General features: G+C 65.2%; 1 protein-coding gene across 2 annotated transcripts; it reads left to right on the top strand.

The window, feature by feature from the left end:
• The first annotated feature begins 1,028 nt into the window (after nucleotides 1–1,028).
• On the top strand, nucleotides 1,029–27,652 carry KIRREL1 (kirre like nephrin family adhesion molecule 1). Of its 2 annotated transcripts, none has more exons than XM_042785355.1 (15): nucleotides 1,029–1,265; nucleotides 17,308–17,457; nucleotides 19,022–19,171; nucleotides 20,846–21,003; nucleotides 21,113–21,263; nucleotides 22,581–22,686; nucleotides 22,878–23,026; nucleotides 23,136–23,263; nucleotides 23,361–23,487; nucleotides 23,751–23,851; nucleotides 24,028–24,196; nucleotides 24,342–24,449; nucleotides 24,574–24,713; nucleotides 24,830–24,907; nucleotides 25,848–27,652. In XM_042785355.1, the coding sequence occupies exons 1-15, from the start codon at nucleotides 1,214–1,216 to the stop codon at nucleotides 26,316–26,318; spliced, it is 2,238 nt and encodes a 745-aa protein (XP_042641289.1). In that variant the 5' UTR covers nucleotides 1,029–1,213; the 3' UTR covers nucleotides 26,319–27,652. The 2 variants fall into 2 exon arrangements, with proteins under 2 accessions (XP_042641289.1, XP_042641288.1); XM_042785354.1 differs by having other exon boundaries at nucleotides 23,998–24,196.
• The last annotated feature ends 192 nt before the right edge of the window (nucleotides 27,653–27,844 follow it).

The raw sequence follows: 27,844 nt of genomic DNA, 5'->3' as shown, positions 1-27,844 counted from the left end.
ACACACATGTTTCTGCCCCAACACACACATGCCCACACCCCAACACTCATGTTCCTGCCCCAACACACATGTTCCCACCCCAACACACACGTTTCTGCCCCAACACACACATGCCCACACCCCAACACTCATGTTCCCTCCCCAACACACACGTTCCCGCCCCAACACACATGTTCCCGCCCCAACACACGTTTCTGCCCCAACACACACATGCCCACACCCCAACACTCATGTTCCTGCCCCAACACACATGTTCCCACCCCAACACACATGTTCCCACCCCAACACACACGTTCCCGCCCCAACACACATGTTCCCACCCCAACACACGCGTTCCCACTCCAACACACGTTTCTGCCCCAACACACACATGCCCACACCCCAACACTCATGTTCCCGCCCCAACACCCATGTTCCCACCCCAACAGGCATACACATGCAAGCACGCACCCCAACACACTTTCCCACCCCAACACACATGTTTCCACCCCAACACACGCGTTCCCGCCCCAACACACATGTTTCTGCCCCAACACACACATGCCCACACCCCAACACACGCGTTCCCGCCCCAACACACATGTTTCTGCCCCAACACACACATGCCCACACCCCAACACTCATGTTTCCACCCCAACACACGCGTTCCCGCCCCAACACACACGTTTCTGCCCCAACACACACATGCCCACACCCCAACACACACGTTCCCACCCCAACACACACGTTCCTGCCCCAACACACATGTTTCTGCCCCAACACACACATGCCCACACCCCAACACTCATGTTCCCGCCGCAACACACATGCCCGCACCCCAACACGCACACGCACGCCCAAAACCACGCGTGACACGCGCGAACACGCACGCTCCCCCCCCCCGGGGCTGCAGCACACCATCACCCCCCCCCCCCCCCCCCTCCCCCCTCTCTCCTCTCCCCCCCCCCCCTCCCCTCCCCGCCCGTCCCGCGTGGCCGCCCCCCGCCCCGCCCCGCCCGCCCCGCCCCGCCGGCCGCGCACTCCGGGGCTGGGCGCGGAGCGGCGCGGTTGGGCGCGGAGCGGAGCGGAGCCCCGCGGCCCTTCCCCGGCCCCTGCCCGGCCGGGCCATGCTCTAGCGGTGCCGGTACCGGGGCGCGGGGCCGAACGGGGCGGCGGAGCGGGGCAGCGGCCACCCCCCCGCGCCCCCTGCCCGGAGCGCGGCCGGGACGGGAGCATGCGGATCCTCTTCCTCTGCCTTCTGACTCTCGCTGATACCCACGGGCAAGGTGGGTAGCGGGTACCGGCAGCGTGGGGCCGCCCGAAGCGCGTGTCCCAACTCCGCGGGCAGCGCTCCAGCCCCGGCTCGGCTCCGGCAGCGGCTCCGCTCCCACCCGCTGCCGCCCCGTCCCCCCGTGGGATGGGAGCGGGGCCGCGCGGGGAAAGCGGCGGCTTCGCCCTCCGGGAACCGGCGGTTCGCTCCGGGGGTGTCGGTGGGACATTCCCCCCCTCCCCCCGCCACTCCCTGGTCCTCGTGGAAACCCCCCGCCCTTTACTTGGGGGGGGGGGGATGGAGCGGGGTCCGGTTCTCCCCACCCCGGGGGGGGCTGCGCGTGTTCCCCCGGTTTTGGTGCTGTTGGATGCCCCGGTCTGGGGTCAAGGTCCTCTGTGTGTGTGTGTTTCCCCCCGCCCCCCCACTTCCCACCGCGGTCCCGCGGGGCTCCCGGTGCTGCCGGAGTTCGGGGTACGGGGTGGGCAGCGGCGGTTGGAGGCGGGAAGTTGTGGGTGTCGGGTGCCGGGACAAGCGAGGGGACCCCAAGGTCTGGGGGGGGGGGTGTCCCAGGAGTGGGGACCCGGCCCTGGGCACCCCAAGTGCTGGGGGGAGCCGAGCTTCTTGAGGGTGATGGGGTGGGTGGGTGGGGGGACACACCCGGTGTGGACATGGTGATGGGAGCTGGGTGGGGGCTGCCGTCCGTCTGTCCGTCCATCCGTGGGGAGTGGAGGGGGAATCTCTGGGGGGCACCCAGGACCCCCAGCTCCCAGCTTTTGGGAGAGGGGGAATGTGAGGCACCCTCTTTTCCAGCCCCCCCCCCCCCCCCCCCAAGCTTGATTTCCAGGGCTTGCTGCAAGCTGGGGGGGCACCCCCTTCCCTGCTCCCCTCCCCCCCCCCCCCAGTCCCTGTTTGACCCCCAAAGATCTGCGTGGTGCCCTCTCAGGGAAACTGAGGCACGGGGAGTTGCTGGGCCAAGGTCATGCAGAGCGAGAGGAGCGGATCGGGGCAGGGGGGGGACACACACACACACAGTCCCGCTCCCCGAATCTCGGCCTCGCTGCCCCGCGGGGTGAGGGGAGCGGGGGAAACGCGCCATGCGTGCAGCGAGCTCGCGAGGTCTCAGCCGGCTCGGCCCTCCGCAGGGCTGGAGCCCTGCACGGCCTGCGGCTCCTTCCCCGCTGCAAAATCCAATCTAATTTTTAATTAAGGGGGCGGCGTTGCTAAGATGCCAGGAGGAGGGAGGGGAGGGGGGGAAAAAAAAAAAAAAAAACAAACTGAGTCGACCCGGGGTTTAAAAGGAGCGTGCAAAGCCTTTTAGGGGGTTGGGGGCGGGGGCAGATCCCAGGTCCCCCCCCCCCCCTCCGTGCAAGGCTGGGGGAGGCATCGCGGGGCTCTGCTGCCCTCCCGGGAACAAAAGCGCCCGCTCTCCCGCCCGGTGCCATGTGGAGCTGATCGGCGAGAGGGGCCCAGCTCCGGCATCGCCGCTTCGGCAGAGGGGAGAGCTGCTGGGGGGGGGGGGGGGGGGGGTCACATCCCTGGGGGAGGGACCCAGTGACCCCCCTCCGGGTCCTCCCGAGCAGCCCCGTCCCGTCACCACTGTCTAAGTTTTGCTCTTGCCTCAGAGAAAAGCTTTGCTGTAAACTGGGGTGCTGGGGGGGGGGGGTGGTGGTGGCTGCTGTTGCTTGGGGGGGCAAAATTTGAGGTTCCCTCCCCCTGCAGCTGGGGCTGTGCTGGCCGGCGTGTGCGTACATGGGGGGGCGGCGGGGGGGGGGGGGGTTTCAGTGCCATTCATGTCGTTGCACACAAAGATGTTGAATGGGTTTCATCACTCTTCATTTCTCACTAAATAATTTTCTGTATCTTATCTAAATGAAACCCATTATTCTTCCCCCCGTTTCAATCACTCGCCGTGATTGCGCCTCAAATTGAAATATTTATTCATTTTCTGGGTGATTCTTCTTCTCTTTCTCTCTGTGGTGGTTTTTTTTTTTTTGGTTTATTTTTTTTTTTTTATTCCTCTCCCCTCTCCAAAGCAGCAAAATTGAAATAGCGGAGAGATGGATGGGGGCTGATAGAGGAGCAGCAGCGAGGGCTCGCCCTGGGGGGGCTCACGCCAGCCCCCCGTGGCTCGTGGGCCACCCCAGCGTGCGGCTCTGAGACCTGGCACGCTCGCTGCATGTCCCAGCTGAGCCCCGGCTCCCTTGAGAGACGTCACCACTGGAGGAGCAGGGGTGGCACTGGGTGGTTTGAGGTCAGGCTGGTGGTCCCTTTGCTGGTGACTTTTTCAGGGCCCTCCAGAGAGCTGGGATGGGGCTGGGATGGGGGGGATGTGGCCCCTTGGCCCCAAATTTCTAGGGCAGGAGGGACGGTGCTGGGGCAGGAGGGACGGTGCCGGGGCACAGGGTGGCCCCGATCCGGGGTGTTGATGCTCTTGGTGGCTCCCCACGGGGGGAAGGAGGTGAGGGAAGGTGCTGGTGGTCCCAGCGCGGCCGAGGAGATGCTGGGGATGGCGGCGGTGGCAGCGGGCACCTGCCCGTCCTCCCTCCGTCCTCCCTCCGGTGGCGTGGTGTGGTTTGGAAGACGACCGTGGTCTGCTGCAGGGTAATAAAATCCCCCCCGGGAAATGCTCCGGGGCCGAGACGTGAAGGTGAGGGGGAGGATGGTGGCCCCCTTCATCCCTCACACCCCGCCGAGGGCTGGGGGCTGCAGCGGAGCTGGTGGCGTGGGCGTTCGGGGGCCGGTGGTGATGCTGGTGGCTCCGGGGGGCCCCATCCCTTGGGGACTCGCCTGCGGTGACCCCACTGTCCCCATGGCACAGGGTGTCCTCAGCCCGGAGCTGCTCTGGAGGAGCTGGTTTGGCTCCGGTTTGGCGTCACCGTGTCCGGCAGCGTGTGTGTGTGTGTGTCCCCTCCCCGATGCCAGCCGTCCCCAAGAGCCCGAGTCACCACAATCCAACCCGACACCCCCCTCCAGACCCCCCGTCCCCAAAACCCCTCGGTGGAGGGGACAAAGCCACGGTGGGTCACCACAGCCCCCCCCCCCCCCAGCAGCAGGATGACACCCCGCAGCCACCCTTCAGGGAAACCGTTTTGGCAACTGGGATCCGGCCTCGTGGGCACTGGTGGGGCTTTGCCGATGCTTTTCCCTTCTCCTGGGCGGGCGCCGGGAGGGGACGAAGCCCCTTCCCCATCTTGGGGACGCCTCCCATCTTTCCCCCCGGGGGGGGAGCAGAGCGGGCGAGGGACGTACCGCAGCCCCTCGGGAGGGCTCCGGCTCGGGGCCCCCCGGGGCCGAGGCAGCTTTTGGGGCCGGCGGGACGGGCTCTGCCGCGGCCCCGTGCCGGGACTTGCCTGGGCAGCCTGTGCCAGGGCTGAATCACCCGCTGCCGTGCCGGGGCCCGGTTTGCCGGCGGGGAGGCAGCCAGCCCAACCGCGGAGCCCCCCCGGCAGCTTTTCCCCCCCCCCCCCCCCCACCTCCTCGACAGCATCCTGCCTGATTTCTTAGGGACCCCGAGCCACCCGTTTGTCCATCCGCAGCGACCTCTGGCAAGCCAACCATCCAGAGGTGAAATCAGGGTCGTCGGGCACCTCTCTCCCACCGGCCAGAACCGAGCGGCATTAATTAATTCCCATCCTTTAATTCAGGATTGGTTGGTTTAATCCCGAGCCAGCTTTCCTCCTGGCCTAGATCCTACCTGGGATGCACGCCCGGCCCAGCGAGCGCAGCCCCGGGGATGCCGGAGCCGGCTCCGGTCACGCAGCGTGACCCACGGCCCCGCTGCCGCACCGCCGCCATCCGTGGGTCTGTCCGTCCATCCCTCTGACACGCAGCCCCCCCCCCCCGCCGCGCAGGCAACGCGGGGATTATAGCTAACTCTCCATAAAGATTCCCCTAATTGCTTGCCTTACCTCAGGTTTTATCATCAAAGCATCCGTTATTCCCTCTCTAGCCTCCTTTTCTTTTTATTATCTCTTAATTAATCACTCTAGCTTTCACACTTAGCAGATAATTACAGTCTCCTGGGCACACAGCTCATTTTCATAACCTCCTGCTCCCAGCCAGGAGTGGGCACAGCGCGGGAGGGAGGTGGCGAGCGGGGAAAACGGAGGGGATGGGGGAAACCATCCCGCGCTGGCGGCGCGACCCCCCACATCACTTCTGTCGGTGGCAGCGTGGCCACCGTGTCGCCCTCCGGCTGGGCGAGCGAGCCGGGCCGGCTGCTGGCCCAAAGGGGAGGATGCTCGGGCAAGGAGGACGGCCGAGCCGTGGGGCAGAGTTAAGGGTATCTGGGGAAAAGGCCGGAGCTCTGGATCCCGGCTCCCGCCCGGACTTTGCTGGGCTGTAGCTACCAGGGGTTGGCGGACGAGCTCCTTTCCACCCACCCGCCGCAAAAGTCCCGTCGGCGTGGCATCGGACGTGGCGCAGCCGGTGACGCCAGGCCCCGGTGCCGGGCTGGATCCCGGCGATGCCGGGGTCGCTGCCGCAAGGGGCTGGCGGGAAGGAGGGATTTAAAGAGCAAAACCCACTCGGGGAAGGCGCAAGGAAGGGAAAAAGGGGGAGAGAGGCCTTTTCTGCAAGGGCTGGGACATAAAGGGCTGCCAGCGCTGCCATGGCAACGGGCGGATTATGATCCAAATGGAAATCAAAATAAGAGGGGGGGGGGGGGGGGGGGGGAAGCGAAAGAGTGGAGTAAAGGAGGAGGGGAGGAAAAACAACTTTTATTTCCAATCGGAGAGCGGTTGTGTGCCTTGGAGGGGTTGCCATAGGAACAGCAAAGAAAAGGAGCAGGGGAAAGTGTGCGTGCGGGCGTGCAAGGGAGCACGCATGTGCGGGGGGGAGCGTGGGGGGGAGCACGCGTGGGTGTGCAAGGGGGTGCGGGCGTGCACCCCGCTGCGCCCGCCGGAGCCTCGCCGTGGCGCTGGGAGGGGAGAGGCAGAGGAGCGGGAGGAAGGCCGCGGCTGGGGTCTCCACGGGGGGTGTGTGTGTGGGGGGGGGGGCGGCGGCAAACTTGGCTTCTGACACCGGGGAGGCCCAGTGAGCCCCGTCCCGGGGGAGCTGTGGGGTTGGGGGGCACCCAGGCTGCGCCCCCCCCCCCCATCCCGGTTGTCTCTGAGCATCCTGGTGGGGAGCACGGAGGGAGATGGGAATATCCTGGGGAGGGGGGATGAGGACAAAGCGGGGCTGGTTGGGGTGCCCATCACCCCCCCAGGCAGAGCAGGACCCTCTTAACCCCTTGGGGGGGGAGCAGGGGGCTCCAGCCACCTCCTCTCTAGCTTCCTCCCTTCCCTTTTTGTTTTAAATTATTATGCAAAACCCCCCCAACCTTTCAAGTGGATTTGATTTAAAGTAATAGTTTTAAACGTTCACCCGTCCTGCACCTCTGGCAGCCTCGGGTCAGGGCGTGAGGAGCTCCAGCGTGTGTCCTCGGGGAGGGCTGGGGGGTGCTGAGCTCCCCGGCCGGGCTGGTGGGCTACTGGAGGTGTCTCGGGGGCTCGTGATGGGTTGGGGGGATGCTGGGTGGTGTGGAGGCCGGAGGCGGGCTCCCTGGGACCCAGGAGGGAGGCAGGAGAGCGGCGGTGGGGGAAACTGAGGCACGAAGCGCTTTGCCTTCGCCATCAACACGAACAAGGCCCCGGCTTTGCACACAAGCAGCGTTGGCCCCCCCAAAAACTGGGGAGCAGCGAGAAGCAACCCCCTCAAAGCTACACGCTCCCCCCCCCCCCCCAACACCCACACCCCAAAATAGCCCCCAGTCCCTTCCTGGGGGTCTCAGCCCCCTGCCCGCTGCGGGATGGGCGCGGGGAGCTGAGGGTTAAGCTCTGGTTTTTCTTTCTCTCCCTCATCTTCCAGAGAGCCTTGGCAGGAAATTCCTCAAATTCCAGGCTTGTGGGATCATTGCTGGGCTCTGACCGCAGGAGCGGGGAGCTGGAGCCAGGGCTGCTCCCTCCAGCTTCTCCTGAGCGGGATTTGCAGAGCCCCCGAGGGGAGGGAGGGCTGGATCCCCCCCCCCTCCAAAAGCCGGGGTCAACCCAGTGGGGTGGGTGTCGTGTCCCCCCACCTCCACCCCAGTCAGGGACACGATGCTCGTCCTCCTCCCCAAGCTGCGGGGACCCCAGCACCCAGCTCGGAGGGAACGAACTGGTGGGGAGGGGGTTGCTGGGCTTCAAATTCCACGGGTACCCCCCCCCCCCCCGCTCCCAAATATCCTAAGTGGGGTGGTGGGTCCTTGGGGGACCCCAAATCCTCACGGTGGGGGGGGTGGGGGTGGGAGACAAGAGACTCGTGGCTGGTTTGGGGTGCGCCGTGGCAGCTGGGGTTCCCTGGCAGTGGGGAGCCCTGCGGGTTGGGTGGGCAGCTCTTGGGGGGCTCCCACCCCCACTGGGCCCCCCCCCACCCTCCCCGCTGCTGCCCTGCCGGGGTGCTGACTCCGCAGCCAGGCAGGCCTGGGGAGGAAGAAGCTGGTTGGGGAGGAAGGAACCAAAATTCCTGCCCATATTCTCCCTTCAGGAGCTGGGGAGGGGGGCAGGGAGGAAGGGGGCACCCAGGCTAGGGGGGGACCTGGGGTCCCCACTGAATTTGGGGTCCAGCTGGAGGGGGACACCACCACCCCACACCCCATCCCCATTGATTTTTTTTCCCCCCCTTCCCTTCAAACCCGTATCATCCAGGATTGGGGTATTTTGGGGTTTTGTTTGTTTTTTTTCTTTATTTTTTTTTATTAAACCCCCGTTTGCCTGGCATCGAAACAAGCCGATGCCGCATTTAACCTCCGCTTGCTACCGATGCTCACGGTGCTGCCTCGAGCTGCCCGTGGGGAAACTGAGGCACGGGGGGGGGGCGGGTGGGGGGGCTCCCCCCCATCCCTACCGAGAGCTCCCGGGGCCGGTAACGAAACCGGGCTCTGACTCAGCCCGTTCCGTACGTTGGGACGCGGAGCCTCGCGCTCTCACAGCTGCTTGTCCCGATTCAATGTGAATGATAATCCCATTATTAAGAGATGTCTCATTAAGACATCTGTAACGAGAGCGCTTACCAGCAGCTTGGTGGAAGGATGCCAGCGCTGTTTAAATATTTTTTTATTTCCACCCCCCACCCCCCCCTCCTTCATTAATGATTAGGGATTTTTATTTCCTCCCCCCTCCCCATTTTCCCAAAGAAGAGCTTCCCCCCCCCCCCCGCCCCAAGCTCCGTGTGCACACACAAACAAAAGTCTTAATTAGACATTGTTCCTAACAGGGATATTACACAAATTAATTAAACTCAAGCCAATAAACAGCGCTGCTCCATAATTCTGACAGCCCCAGAAATGAAGAGGAAATAACAAGAGGAGGCTCCGCCAGCTCCTTCTGTCTGCTGGGGGGGGGGGTGGGTGGGTGCCTGGGTTCCCCCCCCCCCCCACCACCTCCTGGCGCTTTGGGGGGGCTCAGGCCAGGGTCTGCACCGTCGCTGGGTGAGGGGGCTCTGAGCTGGGACCCCACTGGGAGGTGCTGGGTGTCCCTGGGGATGTTGGAGGGGGGAGAGGGGGGTACTGGGGGGGGGGGGGGTGGGCTGACCCCGAGAAATCCGGGTGGGAGCAACATCTGCAGCCCAGGCCTTTGTTTGGCAGCGGTGCAAAGGGCAGCGCCGGGAGGAGGAGGAGGAGGAGGAGGAGGAGGAGGAAGGCTGGGGTGTGAAGGCAGCTCCGGTCTGCACCCTCAGCCCTCCCGCGAAGCTGCTCAGCAGGGACCCCCCCCCCCCCCCTAAAACAAACACAGCACGCACCCCCCTCCCAGGGGTGCTGCGGGGCCCAAGGAGCTGATGTGGGGGGGGGGGGGGGGTGTCTGCCCTCGCCCGGGGCTGGCACACGCAAGCACACGCGTGTGCACACACGTGGCCCGCACGCCCGGCTCCTGCAGGCACAGATATTCCCGGGCGAGCACGCGGCTGGTATGTGCACACACATGCACACACGTGTGCACACACACATGCTCTCATGCAAGCCCACGGTCAGTGTGTGCCCCCCCCCCCATCGCCCCGTGCCCCCCCCCCCCCCCCAGCCCAGCCCTTTGTCTTTCTGCCTGGCTGCCCCCTTTCACCAGGATTAACGGGAGAAAGGGGCCAAGTTTTTCCACCAATTTTGGGCAGCCGATGGGTCCTTCTCCCAGCGTGGGGCAGGTGGGAGGGAGACAAAGACCCCCCGACCCCCCCACACCTCCCCCCCAAAGCCTCTGCCTGCAGTTGGGGGCGGGGGGGGGGGGGGGGAGCAGGAGCAGGATTTGGGGGGAGATTCCTGCCAGGACACCCCAAACCGAGGGCCCCTTGGAATGAAACCTCCTGGAGGCGGGGGGGGGGACACAAACCTGGACCTTGGGGACACGCAGTTAGCCCCAGGGGACAGCAGCGGTGCCCCCAGGGGGTCCCTACGGGGCAGCAGTGGGGGCCCCAGCCCCCACAGTTCCCCCCCCCCCCCCCCCAGCTTGCCTCCTTTGCCATACCGCACTAAAGCAATTCATTTATTTTCTTCTATATTTTCTCTCTCTGCCCGGCGCTGGTTTATATTTTATTGGCATCTTTGCAGTGCTGAAAGTAATGTAATTACGAGGGGAATTTATATGTTGTTTCGTAAGTCGGGAGTTCATTTTTTTTTATATTATTATTATTAGGTGGGGAATATTTAAGGCTCCTCGGGAAGGAAAAATAGAACCCAATTCCACCACGTCATCTCCCCCGGTATTTATGCCTCTTCCCAACGAGATTTTAATTGAAAATTGTTTTGCATGGTCCCCGCGTCGCGTATTTTTACCGTACCTCTAATGACGACCTGGGGCCTCAGCCCATCTTCCCCCGCCGCGTGCCCGGGTTGGTTGTAAAAAGCAGGAGATTCGGGTGGAAAATTCAGGAGTGGGTTGGGAAGAGAAGCGTGGGGTCACGCTGGTGGCGGAGGGGACAGAGTTCTCCTTGGGTTGATGGATCCCCGCTTCCCTTTGATCTTCCCCGTGCCTCAGTTTCCCTCCCCCCCCCCCCCCCTCCCCGAGGATGGCCAGCATCTCCTGGGGACCATGGCAACCGGAGGAGGATGCCCGGGGAGTGGTACCCGGGGTACCAGGGACTGTCCCCGCCGCCGCACGCATCCTCCCGCCGGGCTATTGATGGGGTCTGACCCGGAGGGAATAATCGAAACGGGGTATTTGCTGGGATGGGAAATGAGCTGCTAAATTTGTTGGGAGATTGGTGTCGCTGGTGATTGCGACCGGGCCGGGAGATGAGAAATCGGGAGGTTACAGGAGGTGGGGAGACGTTGGGGTTCGGCGGGACTGGGGTCACCGCGGGGGATTGGGGTGATGGGGGGGCCCGATGGGCGCCTGTCCTGCACCCCAGCGCTCCGGGGCATGCTGCGCCGGGGGGACACGGGCAAGGTGACCCCGGGCCGGGGCGCGGGGGAGACGGTGGGGACCCGGCGCTGCCGAAAGCGGGTGGGGAGGAGAGGCGGCGGGGCCGGGGGAGGGGAACCAATCTCCTCCTCATTTGTTTTTATAATTTTGCCTTTTAAAAAATGAAAATAACTGGAGCATCCTTTCCCCGGAGAGCTTCGCTACCACTGGCTTCGGGAGCTGGGAGCGGCGGGGGGCGGGGGAAGGCACAGAGCGGCCCCCGCCAGCACCCTGCCGGGGACACTGGGGACATCCCAATGTCCCCAGCTGTGGGGAGGGACGTGCAGCCTCGGGGGAAACTGAGGCACAGAGCAGCCATGACGGGGGGGTGTGCTGTGAGAGGTTTGCGGGGGCTCCCGTGCCTGGTTTTCCCTCTCGGGGCACGGAGGGGGGTTGGGTTAAAACAGCCCCAGTTCTGCCCCCGCCGTTGCACGTGCAGGAGGAACGGGGTCAAACGAAGCGGCAGCCGGGGATGCTCGAAGTGACACCCCCACCCGAGATGGTGGGGGGGGGGGATGATGGGGAGGGACAAGGCTGGATGTGGCCCCGTCCCGGTGCCTCCTGAGCCCGGGCGCTGGGCGCTGGCCAACGATGTGCTGGCGTCATATGATGGTGTTGAAATACTTTCCGTTCCTGCCGGGATGGGGAGGACCCGCCAGCGCTGGGAGAGGAGCCAGGGCACAGGGTCCGGAGGCAGCCGGGATGGGGACAGGGACAACCGGCCACCAAGGATGCTGGCACGGAGGGGATGGGGACAGGGACAACTGGCTGCTGGGGACGCTGGTGTGGCGGGGACGGGGACAACTGGTCACCGAGGATGCTCGGCACGGTGGGGATGGGGACAACCACCCACCAAGGATGCTGCCAGCTCCCCGTGCAGCACGGAGAAGCGGCTGGGGGATCCAATTAATGAGGAATTAAAGGATCGTAATATTCAATTACTGTCGATCAGGACGGGATTATAAGAGAGCGATTTTGGTCAAACGGGGTCGAGGGCCTTTTTGAGGAGGATGCGCCGGGGGCTGATCGCAAAACCGGGTGTGTGGGAGGGGACGACAGAGATTTGACCCCCCAAGTGGTGCGGCCAGCACTGGGATGGGTCCCCAGCTGCTGGTACCCGCCAGCATCCCCATCCCGGGGGGCTGGGGGGGGGGGGGTGTGGGTGTCCCCCCCACCCCCGATTCAGCCACGTTAGCGTTAAAAAGCCAAAAGAAGAAAATAGAAAAAGGGCATTGAGCGACTTCGAACAAGGAGCGGAAGCGGTTTCTCCTGCCAAGCTGCTTTCAGAGCGCCCGGCTCTGGCTGTTCCCGGCCAGCGCCGGCGTGCCGGGGTAATCGCGGCGAAGGGGGCTCGTAAATTGTCGATGGCAAGGGGGGGGCCCTCCAGTAAATACCAGTTCGAGCGGCTGGGAGGCGCGGGCAAGCGGGCTGCCGGGCTGGGTGGCCACCGGTTGGGTCGCCGTTTGTGACTTGGGGGATGCTGTGGGGTGGGGGGGGTGGGGGGGGTATCACCGAAGAGAGGAGTGTGTGTCTGTGTCGTGTCCCCCCCCCCAATCATCCTCTCTGGGGAGCACCTCGCCGGTGCTTCGGCCCAAACCCCATTCCCCATGGCTGGGGCCACCCCAGGGACACGGGGGGTGGGGGGGTGGGGGGGTCACCGGCCTCACCAGCCCCCCCCCCCCCCCCCCCCCCCCGCCGTGTCCCTGCCCCGAAACGTCGCCGGGTTTAGCTGAAAGACCAAAATTACCGGAGCCTAAAATAGCCCCAACGCCGGGCTGGGGGGGGGGGGGGGGAGCGCAGGGATGTGCCAGGGCCGATCACATCTCAGCACCGGCACATCCCCCCCCCACCCCCGGCGCGGCACAGCACCGCTCTGCCAGCACCCGGCAGGATGGGACCCCCCCCATCCCCAGTGGGATCCATCAGCAGGCCAGCCCCCTCCCGTGCCTCAGTTTCCCCACACAGGCGAGAGGTCCCCTCCATCGCCAGCTCCCGGCGGGTTATTTCAGGGCCGGTCGCGGCGCTTGTGCTTTGTTTTGTTTTTTTTTTTTCCCCCCCCCTCCCCTCCCCTCCCCTCCCCGTACCGTCACCTCACACCGGGTGACGCGTGGCTCGGGGCGCTGGCGCCGGGGCTGTGACAGCGCGGTGACAGCGGAGGGGGGACGGGGACAGGAGCCTCAGCATCCAGCCGCGGCCTCATCCTGCCCTCCTCTCCCATCTCTCCCTTTCCGCTCCGCCGGGCAGGGCCACAGGGAAGCCAAATCCTCTTTTCTCTCCCGCAGAATAAAACCAGTGGAGGGTGGTTGTGGTTTGGTTGTTTTTTTGTTTTTTTTTTTTCCCCTCCCTGTCTAAATTTTTTTTTTTTTTTTTTTTTTTTCCAATATAAATAGAAGCGAACAACTTGGGAAGAGGAAGGGGGAAAGGCTTAAATTTAAAAGCAGCGAGAAGAGGAAGGGGAGGAGGGAGAGAGATAAAATAATACCAAAAAAAAAGGGAAAAAAACCTCTAGCGCGGAGAGATTTAGCTCCATCTGAAAGCTGTCAGCGCGAATAAAAAGCTTTTCTTTGAACCCTGAGTTTAATAGCGAGAGGAGAGAGAGGGAGATTGGAGCCGCAGCCCCGGGGCTTAATCAGCCCTGGGTTTGATAAATGGAGGGAGACAGGGCTGGGGGGGGGGCCCTGTCCCCGGGGGTCCCTGCGCCCCCCCCAGCCCGGCCCGCGCCGGGGGCCACGCACCAGCCACGCACCAGCCCCGCAGGAGCCACGCGTGGGCCCGCCGGGGCGTGGGAGGGACCTGCAGGGACCCCACCGGCCCGTGCACACGCGCGTGTTCCCGTGCGCACGGGTGTAGTCCCCTGCGCGTCTGGGCACGCTTGCGCGCACGCGTGTGCTTTCCCCACGCGTCCCGGGCATGCAGGCATGTTCCCGTGCACACATGCACATCCCCATGCACACATCCGTGTGTTCCCATGCACATCCCCATGCACACATCCGTGTGTTCCCATGCACATCCCCATGCACACATCCGTGTGTTCCCATGCACATGCCCATGCACACATCCACGTGTTCCCGTGCACACATGCACATCCCCATGCACACATCCGTGTGTTCCCATGCACATGCACATCCCCATGCACACATCCACATGTTCCCGTGCACACATGCACATCCCCATGCACACATCTGTGTGTTCCCATGCACATCCCCATGCACACATCCGTGTGATCCCGTGCTCACACGCACATCCCCATGCACACATCCGTGTGTTCCCGTGCACACAGGCGCACGCTCCCATGCACACGTGTACTCCCACGCACACATCCACATGCTCCCACACACTCCCATGCACACAGGTGCATTCCTATGCACACATGCACATTCCCATGCACACAGGCATGTGTTCCCATGCACACATGCACAATCCATGCCCCCATGCACGTTCCCATCCACACATGCACGTTCCCATGCACATGTGCATGATCCATGCACACAGGCACGTTCCCATGCACACAGGCATGCTCCCGTGCACACATACGTGTGTACCCGTGCACAAACATGTGCATGCATGCTGAGAGCCCAGGGCCACCGTGCCACGATCCCACCCCCTCAACACTTCCCGGGGGCCAGCGGGGGGTGATGGGGGACAGCAATGAGGAGGGGCTGGCAGCGAGGGGGGGCACCCCCTGGTTTTTAGCCCTTGGGGAAGCCGCCCGCCTCCTCGGCGCAACGTCAAGGCCCCGCGACACGGAAAGGCTTTGGGCCTCCCCCGCGCCCGCCGGCCCCGTATCGCCCTCCTCCAGACTAAACAGCCCTTTGCCCGGCAGGACGGGCAGCGCAGGGGGTTGCTGGGGGGGGGACGACATTCCAGTGTGTGTGTGTGTGTGTCCCCGTCCCGTCCCACCCCCCCAGTCCCTCGGAGCACCCAGCAAAGCCCCTTCGAGGCGGGGAGGGAAAGGGGAGGCAGAAACTAGCAGTGTTGATGCCAACCCAGTGCCAGCCCCGTGCCAGCCCAGTGCCAGCCTTGAGCTAACCCAGTGCCAGCCCCGTGCCAGCCCCGTGCTAACCCAGTGCCAGCCCCGTGCCAGCCTTGAGCTAACCCAGTGCCAGCCCTGTGCCAGCCTGGTGCTAGCCCAGTGCCAGCCCCATGCCAGCCCAGTGTTAACCCAGTGCCAGCCTGGTGCTAGCCCAGTGCCAGTCCCATGCCAGCCCAGTGTTAACCCAGTGCCAGCCTGGTGCTAGCCCAGTGCCAGCCCCGTGCCAGCCCAGTGCCAGCCCAGTGCCAGCCTTGAGCTAACCCAGTGCCAGCCCCGTGCCAGCCCAGTGCCAGCCCCGTGCTAGCCCAGTGCCAGCCCTGTGCCAGCCCAGTGCCAGCCCCGTGCTAGCCCAGTGCCAGCCCTGTGCCAGCCCCATGCTAACCCAGTGCCATCCCCGTGCCAGCCCCGTGCTAGCCCAGTACCAGCCCCGTGCCAGCCCCATGCTAACGCAGTGCCAGCCCCGTGCTAACCCAGTGCCAGCCCTGTGCTACCCCAGTGCCAGCCTGGTGCTAACCCAGTGCCAGCCCAGTGCCAGCTCAGTGCCAGCCCCGTGCTAGCCCAGTGCCAGCCGGTGCCAGGCCGGCGCTGCCCGTCGGGCAGGCAGGGGGCTGGGGGTCCCCCCGCTCTGTCTGGCAGGCAGCCGCCGCTGCCTGCGCCTCCTCCTGCCTGTCTCGCCCCCCCCCCTTCCCCGGCTCTGATCTTCCCTCACGCCCACCTCTCTCCAGGCACCTTCCTCTTTGATCTCCGCTCTGCTTTTTATTTCCCGCTCCCCTCGGCCCCCCCCCCCATTCTTGCTCCATCCCTCCCCTCCTTCCCCCGCCTCTCCCGCTCTCTCCTTCCCTTTATCTCCCTCCCTCCTTGCATCCCTGCTCTGTCTACCCTCCGGGGGGGGCCGCAAGGCTGGCTGGCGTGGGCTGGGAGTTGGGGGGGGCCGGGGCGGTGGCATGGGGTCACCCCAGGGTGGCCGGGAGCAGTGACTGTCCCCAAATCACCACAGCGGCCTGCAAGGGTGTTTGCTGCACCCTGTTGTGCTGGGGTGCCCGGCTGGGGGGATCTTGGGGTCCCTAATCTGGGGGCTGTCCTAACCCAGGGATCCCTGAGTACCCCATCCTGGAGATCTTGGGGTGCCATGTCCTGGGGATCATGGGGTGCCCCATCCTGGCGATCCTGAGTGCTGTGTCCCAAGGATTTGGGGTGCCCCATCCCAGGGATCCTTGGATGACATGTCTTAAGGATTCTGGGGTACCCCATCCCACAGATCCTGGGGTGTCATATCCTGGAGATTCTGGGGTACCCCATCCCAGGGATCCTGGGTGCCATGTCCCAGAAATCCCAGGGTGCCATCTCCCAAGGATCCTGGGGTGCCATGTCCCAAAGATTTGGGGTGCCCCATCCCAGGAATCACGGGGTGCCACATCCCAGGGATTTTGGGTGCCCCATCCCACAGATCCTGGAGTGCCATGTCCCAAGGATTTGGGGTGCCCCATCCCAGGGATCCTGGGGTGCCATGTCCCAAGGATTTGGGGTGCCCCATCCCAGGAATCATGGGGTGCCATGTCCCAAGGATTTGGAGTGCCCCATCCCAGGGATCCTGGGGTGCCATGTCCCAAGGGTTTGGGGTGCCCCATCCCAGGGATCCTGGGGTGTCATGTCCCAGTAATCCCAGGGTACCATCTCCCAGGAATCCTGGGGTGTCATGTCCCAGGGATCCTGGGGTGCCCCATCCTGGCGTTTTGGGGTGGCCTGATGCTGACTCTCGGTGTACCTGTCACCACAGGTACTGGGGATGCCGCGTGTGGGTCGTGGGGGGTCTCTCCAGCTCAAGACCCTGCGCGTTGCTGTACCCCACCCCGTGCCGGGACCCCCGGGCAGGCGCCGGGGTGATGGTGACGGGTGGGTCCCCCACGCCAGGCACAGCGAGGAGGGGGCCAAGCACCGGCACGGCCCATCCCCCTTGGTGGGGACAAGGGAGCCCGGCTGCCCCTCAGCCCCTGGGGACAAACCCGAGCGGGTTGGGGTGCCCGAGCTGTGGCTGTGCCCGGCGTGGCTGTGGCAGGGGCGTGGGGCACCCCACGAGTGGCACAGTGCCGGGTTGGGCCAGGCCACGCAGGCAGAAGCCACGCTGGGGACTTGGTGGCTTCGTTATCCGCGGCTCGCTCATCCCCTCCAGAGATTTCTGCCTCCCCCTCTCCCACGCCACCGTGGAAATCATTTGAATAGTTTGGAAAAAAAAAGCTTTTGAAGAGGGGGGGTGGGACACCGATGGGAGAGCAGTGATGCCCCTCTCCCCACTGCCCTTCCCGGGGTCCTGCTCCCTGTGCCAGGGGCTGGTAGCACACGCGTGTGTCCGGCACACCCGCCACGTCCAAACCGTGTGACGGCATCAATCCCCACTGCCGCACAGGGTGGGGGTTTGGGAGTGCGGCAGAGCCCGGTTTGGGGGGGTTCCCACACCCCCAGCAGCTCCTCTGAAACCTCCAGGGACCGCGGGCAGCTCAGGGGGGGGACGGTGCTGGAGCCACTGGCGTGACGGAGCACCGGCTGGTGCCGGCACGGCCGCTGGTGCCGGGGCACCCGGGGCCCCTGGCTGACCCCCCCCCCTCCTCTGTCCACAGCGGCACAGACGCGGTTCGTGGAGGAGCCGGAGGACCAGACGGTGGTGGCCGGCCAGAGGATCGTCCTCTCCTGCGTGGTGCTCAATTATTCCGGGATCGTGCAATGGACCAAAGACGGCCTCGCCCTGGGGATGGGGCAGGGGCTCAAAGGTACCTGGCCTGCGTGCACCAGGCTCCCTGCGTGCACGGAGCATCCCACGCGTGGCAGGGATCCTGTGGGCACCGGGGATCCCGTGGGCATCGGGGATCCCATGGGCACCAGGGATGCCACGCCTGCCAGGGACCCAACCCGTGCCAGGGATCCCACACATCCCAGGGATCCTGCGGGCACCAGGGATCCCACATGTGCTAAGGATCCCATGGGCACCAGGGATCCCATGCGTGCCAGGGATCCCGTGGGCACCAGGGATCCCACATGTGCCAGGGATCCCATGGAAACCAGGGATCCCACATGTGCCAGGGATCCCACACGTGCCAGGGATCCTGTGGGCACCAGGGATCCCACGCATGCCAGGGATCCCACATGTGCCAGGGATCCCACACATGACAGGGATTCCATGGGCGCTGGGGATCCCATGTGTGCCAGGTATCCCATGCGTACCAGGGATCCTGTGGGCACCGGGGATCCCACACGTGCCAGGGATCCCGTGGGCACCAGGGATCCCACACGTGCCAGGGATCCCGTGGGCACTGGCGATCCCACGCGTGCCAGGGATCCCCGAGGCACTGGGGATCCCACACATGCCAGGGATCCCACTCGTGCCAGGGATCCCGTGGGCACCAGGGATCCCACACATGCCAGGGATCCCATGGGCACTGGCGATCCCACGCGTGCCAGGGATCCCCTAGGCACTGGGGGATCCCACACATGCCAGGGATCCCACGCGTGCCAGGGATCCTGTGGGCACTGGGGATCCCATGTGTGCCAGGGATCCCACACGTGCCAGGGATCCCGTGGGCACTGGCGATCCCACGTGTGCCAGGGATCCCCTAGGCACTGGGGATCCCACACATGCCAGGGATCCCACGCGTGCCAGGGATCCCGTGGGCACCGGGGATCCCATGTGTGCCAGGGATCCCACACATGCCAGGAATCCCATGGGCACCAGGGATCCCATGGGCACCAGGGATCCCACACGTGCCAAGGATCCCATGTGTGCCAGGTATCCCCTGGGCACCAGGTATCCCCTGGGCACTGGGGATCCCACGCATGCCAGGGATCCCACACGTGCCAGGGATCCCGTGGGCACCGGGGATCCCATGTGTGCCAGGGATCCCACACGTGCCAGGGATCCCATGGGCACCGGGGATCCCACGTGTGCCAGGGATCCCACGCATGCCAGGGATCCCATGGGCACCAGGGATCCCACGCATGCCAGGGATCCCGTGGGCACCGGGGATCCCACGTGTGCCAGGGATCCCACGCATGCCAGGGATCCCATGGGCACCAGGGATCCCACGCGTGCCAGGGATCCGACGTGTGCCAGGGATCCCACGCATGCCAGGGATCCCACGGGTGCCAGGGATCCTCACTGGGGCTGGCACCGGGCACAGGCTCTGCCCTGGCTGTACCCAAACTGGAGCTGCTTCTCCAGGAACAGGGGGTTCCCTCCCTCCCCCAGCCTCTCCTCCCTGAAAAAGAGGCCCAGGAGAATTCGGGTGCTCCCCATCCCCTCCGTGCTGAACCCCCCTCCGCCCCGCCCTGTCCCCGCAGCCTGGCCGCGTTACCGCATCGTGGGCACGGCCGACTCGGGCCAGTACAACCTGGAGATCACCGACGCCGAGCTCTCCGATGACGCCGTGTACGAGTGCCAGGCCACCGAGGCCGCGCTGCGGTCCCGCCGCGCCAAGCTCACCGTGCTGAGTAAGGAGCCAGCCCCCACCCCCAAACCCCGCATCCCCCCTAAACCCCTCATCCCCCCCAAACCCCGCATCCCCCCCAAACCCCGCGGCCCCTCCAAACCCCACGGCCCCCCGAGCCCCTCGCAGGCGCGGGAAAGGCTGGCACTGCCTGCGCTGCCGCCCTCCCCCTTCCCTCCAGCAGCCTGGATGTGCCATTATCTTTAATGCCTTAATCTATATTCACGCCGTGGCTGAGTTACGGGACCTACGAGTGCAGTAACTTTGATTTCCCTGACTTTTGTGTCTTGTAAAAAAAAAAAAAAAAAAAAAAAAAAAAAATGAGGAAAGAAGATGCCGGAGCTGCAGCGGAAATGTTGCACGAATGGGGTTTTGGGGTGGATTTCTTGCTTTTCTTAATTTTTTATTTTTTTTTTTTCCCTCTTTCTCCTTCTTCCCCTGGCATTGAAATTCCCATTAGAAAGACGGGAGATAAAAGGCGCGCGAGCGGGAGATGTGGCTGGGGTACTGAGCAGCGTGGCTCCCTGTGCCACAGCTGCTGGAGCATCTCCCTGCACCCCCAGGCAGGGACGGTCCCCGGGGACCCCCCCCCAGCCCAAAGGGGCCAGGTTTGGCCTGGGGGGGGGCTGTAAGCGGATGGGAACAGCCCTGCCCCGGGGTCTTTGGGGTGGCACTGCCAAGGCTGGGGGTACCCAGGGTCTCCTCCATCCCCTGTCAAGCAGAGTGGGGTCCCCTTGCATCCTCTGCCCAGGGTGGGGGGCAGCTGGGGCAGGGGAGGGGTGGTCCCTGGGCACAGGGATCCCCAGGCAACGGGGTCCCCAGACAGAGAGGTCCCTGGGCATGGAAGTCCTGGGGCAGAGGAGGCTCCGGGGGGGATTGGGGTCCCCAGGCAGGGGGTTCTCCAGGAAGGGGGGTCCCCTGAGAGAGCTCCCCAGGCAGGGGGGTCCCTGGGCATGGAGTTCCCTGGGCATGGGGGTCCCCAGAAAGAATGGTTCCCAGGCAAGAGGGTCCCTGGGCAGAGGAGGCTCCTGGGGGTATTGGGGTCCCCAGGCAGGGGTGTCCCTGGGCAGAGGAGGCTCCTGGGGGTATTGGGGTCCCCAGGCAGGGGGGGACCCTCCTTCTCTGCCCACCCTACTACCACCAGACACCCCGTCCCCATTTCCATCATCACCAGCTCCCCGGGGGCGGTTCACAAACGCCCGAGGCCGTTCCACCGCATCCATCTCCGCATGCGCGGCACGAACATCCCCCCCCACCCCGAGCCCCCCCTCTCCAAGCCCCCCCCCACCCACACACACACATCGGGGACCCCCCCCAGGCCAAGTCACCGCGCTGGGCTCGTGCCTCCTGCCCCGGCTTCTGCCGGCACGGGGTTCCCTTCCCGATGCCAACCGGCGCCTTTCCCTCTCCCCATGAACCAAACTCTGATAAATCAGTAACGGGGCTTCAGCTCCTGATCAAACCGGGGATTTACACCCAGGCGGTGCCGGCACGGCGGACGCTGGTGCCGTCAAACGCTGCGAGGAGGAGGTCTGCCTCCTCTGCCCGTAATCGCTCTCCCTTTATCAAAACCGCGTTGGTTTTTTGGCAGGGAGCGGGGTCTGCCTGTCCCCAAGCAGCCAGCACCCACCCAGTGTCCCCCCTCTCCTCCTCCCCGCCCCCCCCCCCCCCCCTGCAGTCCCCCCCGAGGACCCCACCATCGACGGAGCCCCCGAGATCTTGCTGCGGGCGGGGACGCCGTACAACCTGACCTGCCGGGCACGCAGCGCCAAACCGGCGGCCACCATCGTCTGGTACCGGGACGGGCTCCAGCAGGACGGAGCCATCACCAGCACGGTACTGGGACCCACCGGGACCCACCGGGACCCCCGCGTCCATCCCCTCCGCCCCCCGTGCCTCAGCGCGGCGCTGGGAGCCAACGGGGACCGTCCCCTCTCACTGGCAGGAGGTGTTGGCCGACGGCAAGCGGGAGACGACCACCAGCCAGCTGGCCATCAACCCCACCGACCTTGACATTGGGCGGGTGTTCTCCTGCCGCAGCACCAACGATGCCATCCCGGCGGGCAAGGAGACCTTCGTCAAGCTCAACGTGCACCGTGAGTCGGTGCCGGGGGCGGAAGGGATGATCCTGGCGTGGGGGGGGTGGCGTGGGGGTGCAGAGGGGGCAGGGAGCCAGGGACAGGTTCTGGGGGTACCTGGGATTTGCGGGGTGCCAGGTTGGAGGCCGGGCCGGGAGTTCGTGGTGAACACCGACCTCCAGTGGCTGCTGTGGGAAGGTTCTGCCCTGCTGGGACTCGGCACCCACGGCCAGCACCCACGATGGGCGAGGATGCTGGGTACCCACGGCAGGAGGGGATGCTGGGCACCCATGGCAAGCACCCACACTGGGAAGGGATGTAGAGCACCCACAGTGGGCACCGACACTGGGAAGGGATGCTGGGCACCCACAGTGAGCACCCACACTGGGAAGGGATGCTGGGCACCCACAGTGAGCACCCACACTGGGAAGGGATGCTGGGCACCCACAGTGAGCACCCACACTGGGAAGGGATGCTGGGCACCCACAGTGAGCACCCACACTGGGAAGGGATGCTGGGCACCCACAGTGAGCACCCACACTAGACAGGGATGCAGAGCACCCACAGTGAGCACCCACACGGGGAAGGGATGCTGGGCACCCACAGTGAGCACCCACACTGGGAAGGGATGCTGGGCACCCACAGTGAGCACCCACACGGGGAAGGGATGCTGGGCACCCACAGTGAGCACCCACACGGGGAAGGGATGCTGGGCACCCACAGTGAGCACCCACACTGGGAAGGGATGCTGGGCACCCACAGTGAGCACCCACACTGGGAAGGGATGCTGGGCACCCACAGTGAGCACCCACACTGGGAAGGGATGCAGAGCACCCACAGTGAGCACCCATACTAGACAGGGATGCAGAGCACCCACAGTGAGCACCCACACTGGGAAAGGATGCTGGGCACCCACAGTGAGCACCCACACTGGGAAGGGATGCTGGGCACCCACAGTGAGCACCCACACTGGGAAGGGATGCTGGGCACCCACAGTGAGCACCCACACTGGGAAAGGATGCTGGGCACCCACAGTGAGCACCCACACTGGACAGGGATGCTGGGCACCCACAGTGAGCACCCACACTGGGAAGGGATGCTGGGCACCCACAGTGAGCACCCACACTGGGAAGGGATGCTGGGCACCCACACCATGCCATCAGAGCTTTTGGGATTTCCCCCCCCAGCACGGGCCGTGCCCTGGGTGGCAGCGTGGGGAGGGGGCACTGGAGGAGCCAGGCAGCAGGATTGTCCCTTCATCTTCTCTCCCTCTGCCACGCCGAGCCCTGTCCCAGCGCCAGTGACAGTTCCGTCTGTCCCCCCCCTCCCCTGCAGATCCCCCGACTGTCACCCTGTCCATCCAGCCCCAGACGGTGCAGGAGGGCGAGAGGGTCGTGTTCACCTGCATGGCGACCGCCAACCCCGAGATCAAAGGCTACAGGTGAGGGTCCCACGGGACCCCAGGAGGTCCCTCCCCAACCTCCTGGCTTGGCTTCGGCATCATATGGTGATTGGGGGGGGGGGGGGAGGGGGGAGGGAGGTAAAACAGGGCCCTGGGGGTCCCGCGTGCCCCCTGAATGTGCCCGCCTTGCGTCTCTGCCCCCTGCCCTCCCCCCCCCCCCCCCTTCCCAGGTGGGCCAAGGGGGGGGTGATCATCGAGGAGGCCAAGGAGAACAAGTACGACACGCAGGTGGATTACACCTTCTTCACGGAGCCAGTCTCCTGCGAGGTGCACAACGACATCGGCAGCACCAACGTCAGCACGCTGGTGGATGTGCACTGTGAGTGGAAACCAAACCCACCCCCCCCCAGCACCCCCAAGCTGCTCTGCGTGCGTTGTGTGTGTGTGTGTGTGTCCCAGCCTCTCACCCTCTCCCTCCATCTCTCCAGTTGCCCCCCGGATCGTGGTGGACCCCAAACCCACCATCACGGATATCGGCTCCGACGTGACGCTGACGTGCGTGTGGTCCGGCAACCCGCCGCTGACCCTCACCTGGACCAAAAAAGAGTCCAACATGGTAGGGGGGCTGGCGGCCGAGATGGCGGGGGGGGGGGGGTGGTCTGAGGGCCTCTGGGCCCCCTCCTTCATGCCCCACGGCGCTTGGACCCACCCAGGTCCTGAGCAACAGCAACCAGCTGTACCTGAAGTCCGTCACGCAAGCCGACGCGGGGCAGTACGTCTGCAAAGCCATCGTCCCCCGCATCGGCGTGGGCGAGCGCGAGGTCACGCTCTTCGTCAACGGTGAGTGTGTGTGTGTGTGTGTGTGTGTGTGTGTGTGTGTGTGTGTCCAAGGAGCAGCACCAGCCCCCCCCCCCCCCCACGCCCCCCCCCACTCCATCCAGAACACGGATGGATCACCCGCCTGTCACAGTCACCGTCACCTGCCCGTAACCAGCGGTGCCTGCAGCACGGTGTGTCCCCATCTCTCTCTGGGATTTCAGTCAAGCCCCCCACCCCGCCCCAACTTTCCTCCCCCTCCCCCCCCCCCCCCTCACCTTCCGCAGGACCCCCCATCATCTCGAGCGAGGCGGTGCAGTACGCCGTGCGCGGGGACCGCGGCAAGGTGGAGTGTTTCATCGGCAGCACGCCGCCGCCGGACCGCATCGTGAGTGCCGCGGCGGGGCTGGGGGGTGCTGGGGGGGGGGGGGGGGGGGGCAGTTCTGGGGACAACGCTGAGCTGTGGGTGCTGACACAGCCCCCCCTCTTCCCCCCCCCCCCCTCCCCCCCCCCCCAACTAAACGGCGGGGCCAGGCGTGGGCCTGGAAGGAGAACATTTTGGAGGCAGGGACGCTGGAGCGGTACACGGTGGAGCGGACTAACACGGGCAGCGGGGTCCTCTCCACCCTCACCATCAACAACGTCATGGACGCCGATTTCCAGACCCGCTACAACTGCACGGCCTGGAACAGCTTCGGGCCGGGAACTGCCATCATCCAGCTGGAGGAAAAAGGTAACGCCGACACGGCCCCGCGGCCCCCCGGGGAGCCCGGCGAGGCCCCGGGGCTTCGGCGAGGGCAAGCGCCCTCCTGCCGCCGTCACCTCCTGGCAGTGGCCCTGTCCCCTGTCCCCAGCTAACGTCTCCCCGTCTCCTGTAGAAGTTTTGCCCGTGGGCATCATCGCCGGTGCCACCATCGGGGCCAGCATCCTCGTCATCAGCTTCCTCGTCGCGCTCGCCTGCTTCCTTTACCGGCGCCGGAAAGGAAGTGAGTGGGGGCCGCGGGGGGGTCTGCGGCCACGGCTGAGGGGACTGGGGGTGCCACCCACGGTGGGGGGGGTGGGGGGGTGCTGCTGGCGACCACCTCCATCCCCGGTCCCCCGTGTCCCCAGGCCGCAAGGATGTCACCCTGCGCAAGCTGGACATCAAGGTGGAGACGGTGAACAGGGAGCCCCTGACACTGCACGCGGACCGCGAGGAGGACACGGCCAGCGTCTCCACGGCCACCCGTGTCATGAAGGCCATCTACTCGGTAAGGGACACCCCACGTCGAGGGGGGTCACCCCTGCGGCTTCCTTCCCCGCCCCGTGCTGGGACGGTTGGGCCCGTGGAGGAATGAGCCCGTCTCTTCCCCACCGTCTTCTGCAGTCGTTCAAGGATGACGTGGACTTGAAGCAGGACCTTCGCTGTGACACCATCGACACCCGTGAGGAATATGAGCTCAAGGTCTGGTTTTGTCCCGTGGGGTGTGGAAGAGGGGCAGGTCCTCGCTTTGTCCCGTGGGGTGTGGAAGAGGGGCAGGTCCTCGTTTTGTCCCATGGGATGTGGAAGAGGGGCACGTCCCGGATTTGTCCCATGAGGTGTAGAGGAGGAGCAGATCCTGGTTTTGTCCCATGGGATGTGGAAGAGGGGCAGGTCCAGGTTTTGTCCCGTGGGGTGTGAAAGAGGGGCAGGTCCCGGTTTTGTCCCGTGGGGTGTGAAAGAGGGGCAGGTGCCGGTTTTGTCCCGTGGAATGTGGAAGAGGAGCAGGTCCAGGTTTTGTCCCGTGGGGTGTGAAAGAGGGGCAGGTGCCGGTTTTGTCCCGTGGGATGTGAAAGAGGGGCAGGTCCCGGTTTTGTCCCGTGGGGTGTGAAAGAGGGGCAGGTGCCGGTTTTGTCCCGTGGAATGTGGAAGAGGAGCAGGTCCAGGTTTTGTCCCGTGGGGTGTGAAAGAGGGGCACGTCCCGGATTTGTCCCATGAGGTGTAGAGGAGGAGCAGATCCTGGTTTTGTCCCGTGGGATGTGGAAGAGGGGCAGGTCCAGGTTTTGTCCCGTGGGGTGTGAAAGAGGGGCAGGTCCCGGTTTTGTCCCGTGGGGTGTGAAAGAGGGGCAGGTCCAGGTTTTATCCCGTGGGACGTGGAAGAGGAGCAGGTCCCGGTTTTGTCCCGTGGGGTGTGAAAGAGGGACAGTTCCTGGTTTTGTCCCGTGGGACGTGGAAGAGGAGCAGGTCCCGGTTTTGTCCCGTGGGATGTAGGAGAGGAGCAGGTCCCGGTTTTGTCCCAGGTCGGGTGGCTGCAGGACACTCAGCAGAGGAGAAGGGCCGGCACTCGTCCCTCCTCTCCCTGCAGAGCCCAATCCCAGCCGGGCTCAGCCCATCCCTCCCCACACTTCCCCCCATTTCCTCGCAGGACCCCACCAACGGCTACTACAACGTCCGCGCCCACGAGGATCGCCCGTCCTCTCGCACCGTCCTCTACGCCGACTACCGCAACCCCGGCCCGGGCCGCTACGACACCCGCCCGCCCTCCCGCCTCTCCCACTCCAGCGGTTACGCTCAGCTCAACACCTACAGCCGTGGCCCCACGTCCGACTACACCACCGAAACGGCTCCGGGTCCCGGCCCCGCTCCCGGCACGGCAGGCGGCGAGACGGCAAGCCAGCTTTCTTACGAGAACTACGGGGGTCACGCCGCTTTCCCGGCCGGCGCCGGTTATACCACCTACCGCCTGGGGTACGGGCAGCCCCCCAGCTTGGAACGGGCGCCCTACGACGCCTACGACCCCATGGGCAAGTACGCCAGTGCCACCCGTTTCTCTTACACCTCCCAGCACTCGGACTACGGGCAGCGCTTCCAGCAGCGGATGCAGACGCACGTCTAGGGCGGGCGGGGGCTGGCGGGCGGCGCCGAAGCCCGGGGAGGGGACACACACACACACACACACACACAAAGGCAGCGGGGGTCCACAGGTACCTCACGACTGTCCCCTGATATTCAGGGGCTCATCCTGACCCTCCTGCCCCGCTTCTCCTCCGGCGGCTGGACTCCACGCGCCGTGCCACACACACCCCCACCCCCCCCCCTTCACAACCCGCCGCCATCCCGGGGTTTGCTGGCGGCGGGGATGAGCCGCCGAGTCTTTTCGAGCTTCCACTCATTCAGTTCTTTCTTTTCGGTACCTTCCCGGAGGAGGGAGAAGATTGGGGGGGCATCCTCCCCGCTATGCCCACCCCCGTGTCCGTCCCCGTCCCCGTGTCCCCCCCCCCCATCTCACCCAGACTCAGCGGGTGCGTGCGGGTCCGCGCGGCTGTCGGGGCCGGCTCTGCAGCCCCCGCTGCCCCGCAGCCCCCTTCCCCGAGTTCTGTGGGGCCGGATCCTTCCCCGAGTTCTGTGGGGCCGGATCATTCCTCGAGTTCTGTGGGGCCGGATCCTTCCCCGAGTTCTGTGGGGCCGGATCCTTCCCCAAGTTCTGTGGGGCCGGATCCTTCCCCGAGTTCTGTGGGGCCAGATCCTTCCCCGAGTTCTGTGGGGCTGGATCCTTCCCCATGTTCTGTGGGGCCAGATCCTTCCCCGATGGGTCCCCAGCACCCCCGAGCCAGCACCCGCCTCACCCTCCTCTGCAGGAGCGAGGGGCTGCACACGAGCTGCCCCCCCCAGAAACTCCTCCGCCCCCCATCCCATCCAGAGCCCAAAGTGGGGGAGCAGGGAGGTGCTGTATGTGTGTATATCCATGTACATACATATATGCAATGCCCCGTTTCTGGGTTTATCCAAAAAAGCCCCGTCCCAGCCCATTTCCATTCCCTGTGCCTTGATTTCGGAGACAGCCCCCCCCCCCCCCCCCAACCTTGGGGCCGGCTCCCCCCTTCCCCATCCATCCCACCTACCAACAGCCCCCCCCCCCCCCGCCCCACTCAGAGCCGCGAGCAGGGGGTGCCCCGGGGGCCCCAGAGAGCTCAGAGCAGCCGACCCCCCCCCCCCCGGCGTGTGTCCCCCCCCCCCTTCCAACACGCACACTCGTACCTGTGGGACAGGCAGCTGTGAGTTTCCACCCCAAACAACACCCCAAACAACACCCGGTTGGGCCGGCCGGTTCTGTTCCACCACCCCCACTGCCACTGGCCGATGTGGGGGTGCACCGGGGTGGGGGGGGGGGTGGGGGGTCCCTCTTCTGAATGTATATAAAGGTGTATATAGGGTGTAAGCACCCTCCCAGCAAACATCACCACTCCGCAACCGGCCCCCCCCCCCCCAGGCTTTGGCACATGTTCTGAGCCGCAGCGAAGCAAACCAGTGAGGAGCGAGAGCTCGGCTGGTCCCCCAGCTCCAGGGACTGGGGTGATGGCCCCCCCCCCCCCCCCCCCTCCCGATTTCGCTGCCTGTAGCAATGGGGGTGGCCCCAATTCT

The sequence above is a fragment of the Tyto alba genome, unplaced genomic scaffold (assembly GCF_018691265.1).
Source record: "Tyto alba isolate M040663 unplaced genomic scaffold, T.alba_DEE_v4.0 Super-Scaffold_8, whole genome shotgun sequence".
Taxonomy (NCBI): Eukaryota; Metazoa; Chordata; class Aves; order Strigiformes; family Tytonidae; genus Tyto; species Tyto alba.
This window is presented reverse-complemented; position numbering and strand designations above follow the sequence as displayed.

Coding starts and splice junctions, on each gene's coding strand:
- KIRREL1 (XM_042785354.1), top strand. CDS start 1,214: ATGCGGATCCTCTTCCTCTGCCTTCTGACTCTCGCTGATACCCACGGG. Junction 22,687..22,877: donor CCCGAGATCAAAGGCTACAG/GTGAGGGTCCCA, acceptor CCCCCTTCCCAG/GTGGGCCAAGGGGGGGGTGA. Junction 23,027..23,135: donor CACGCTGGTGGATGTGCACT/GTGAGTGGAAAC, acceptor CCATCTCTCCAG/TTGCCCCCCGGATCGTGGTG.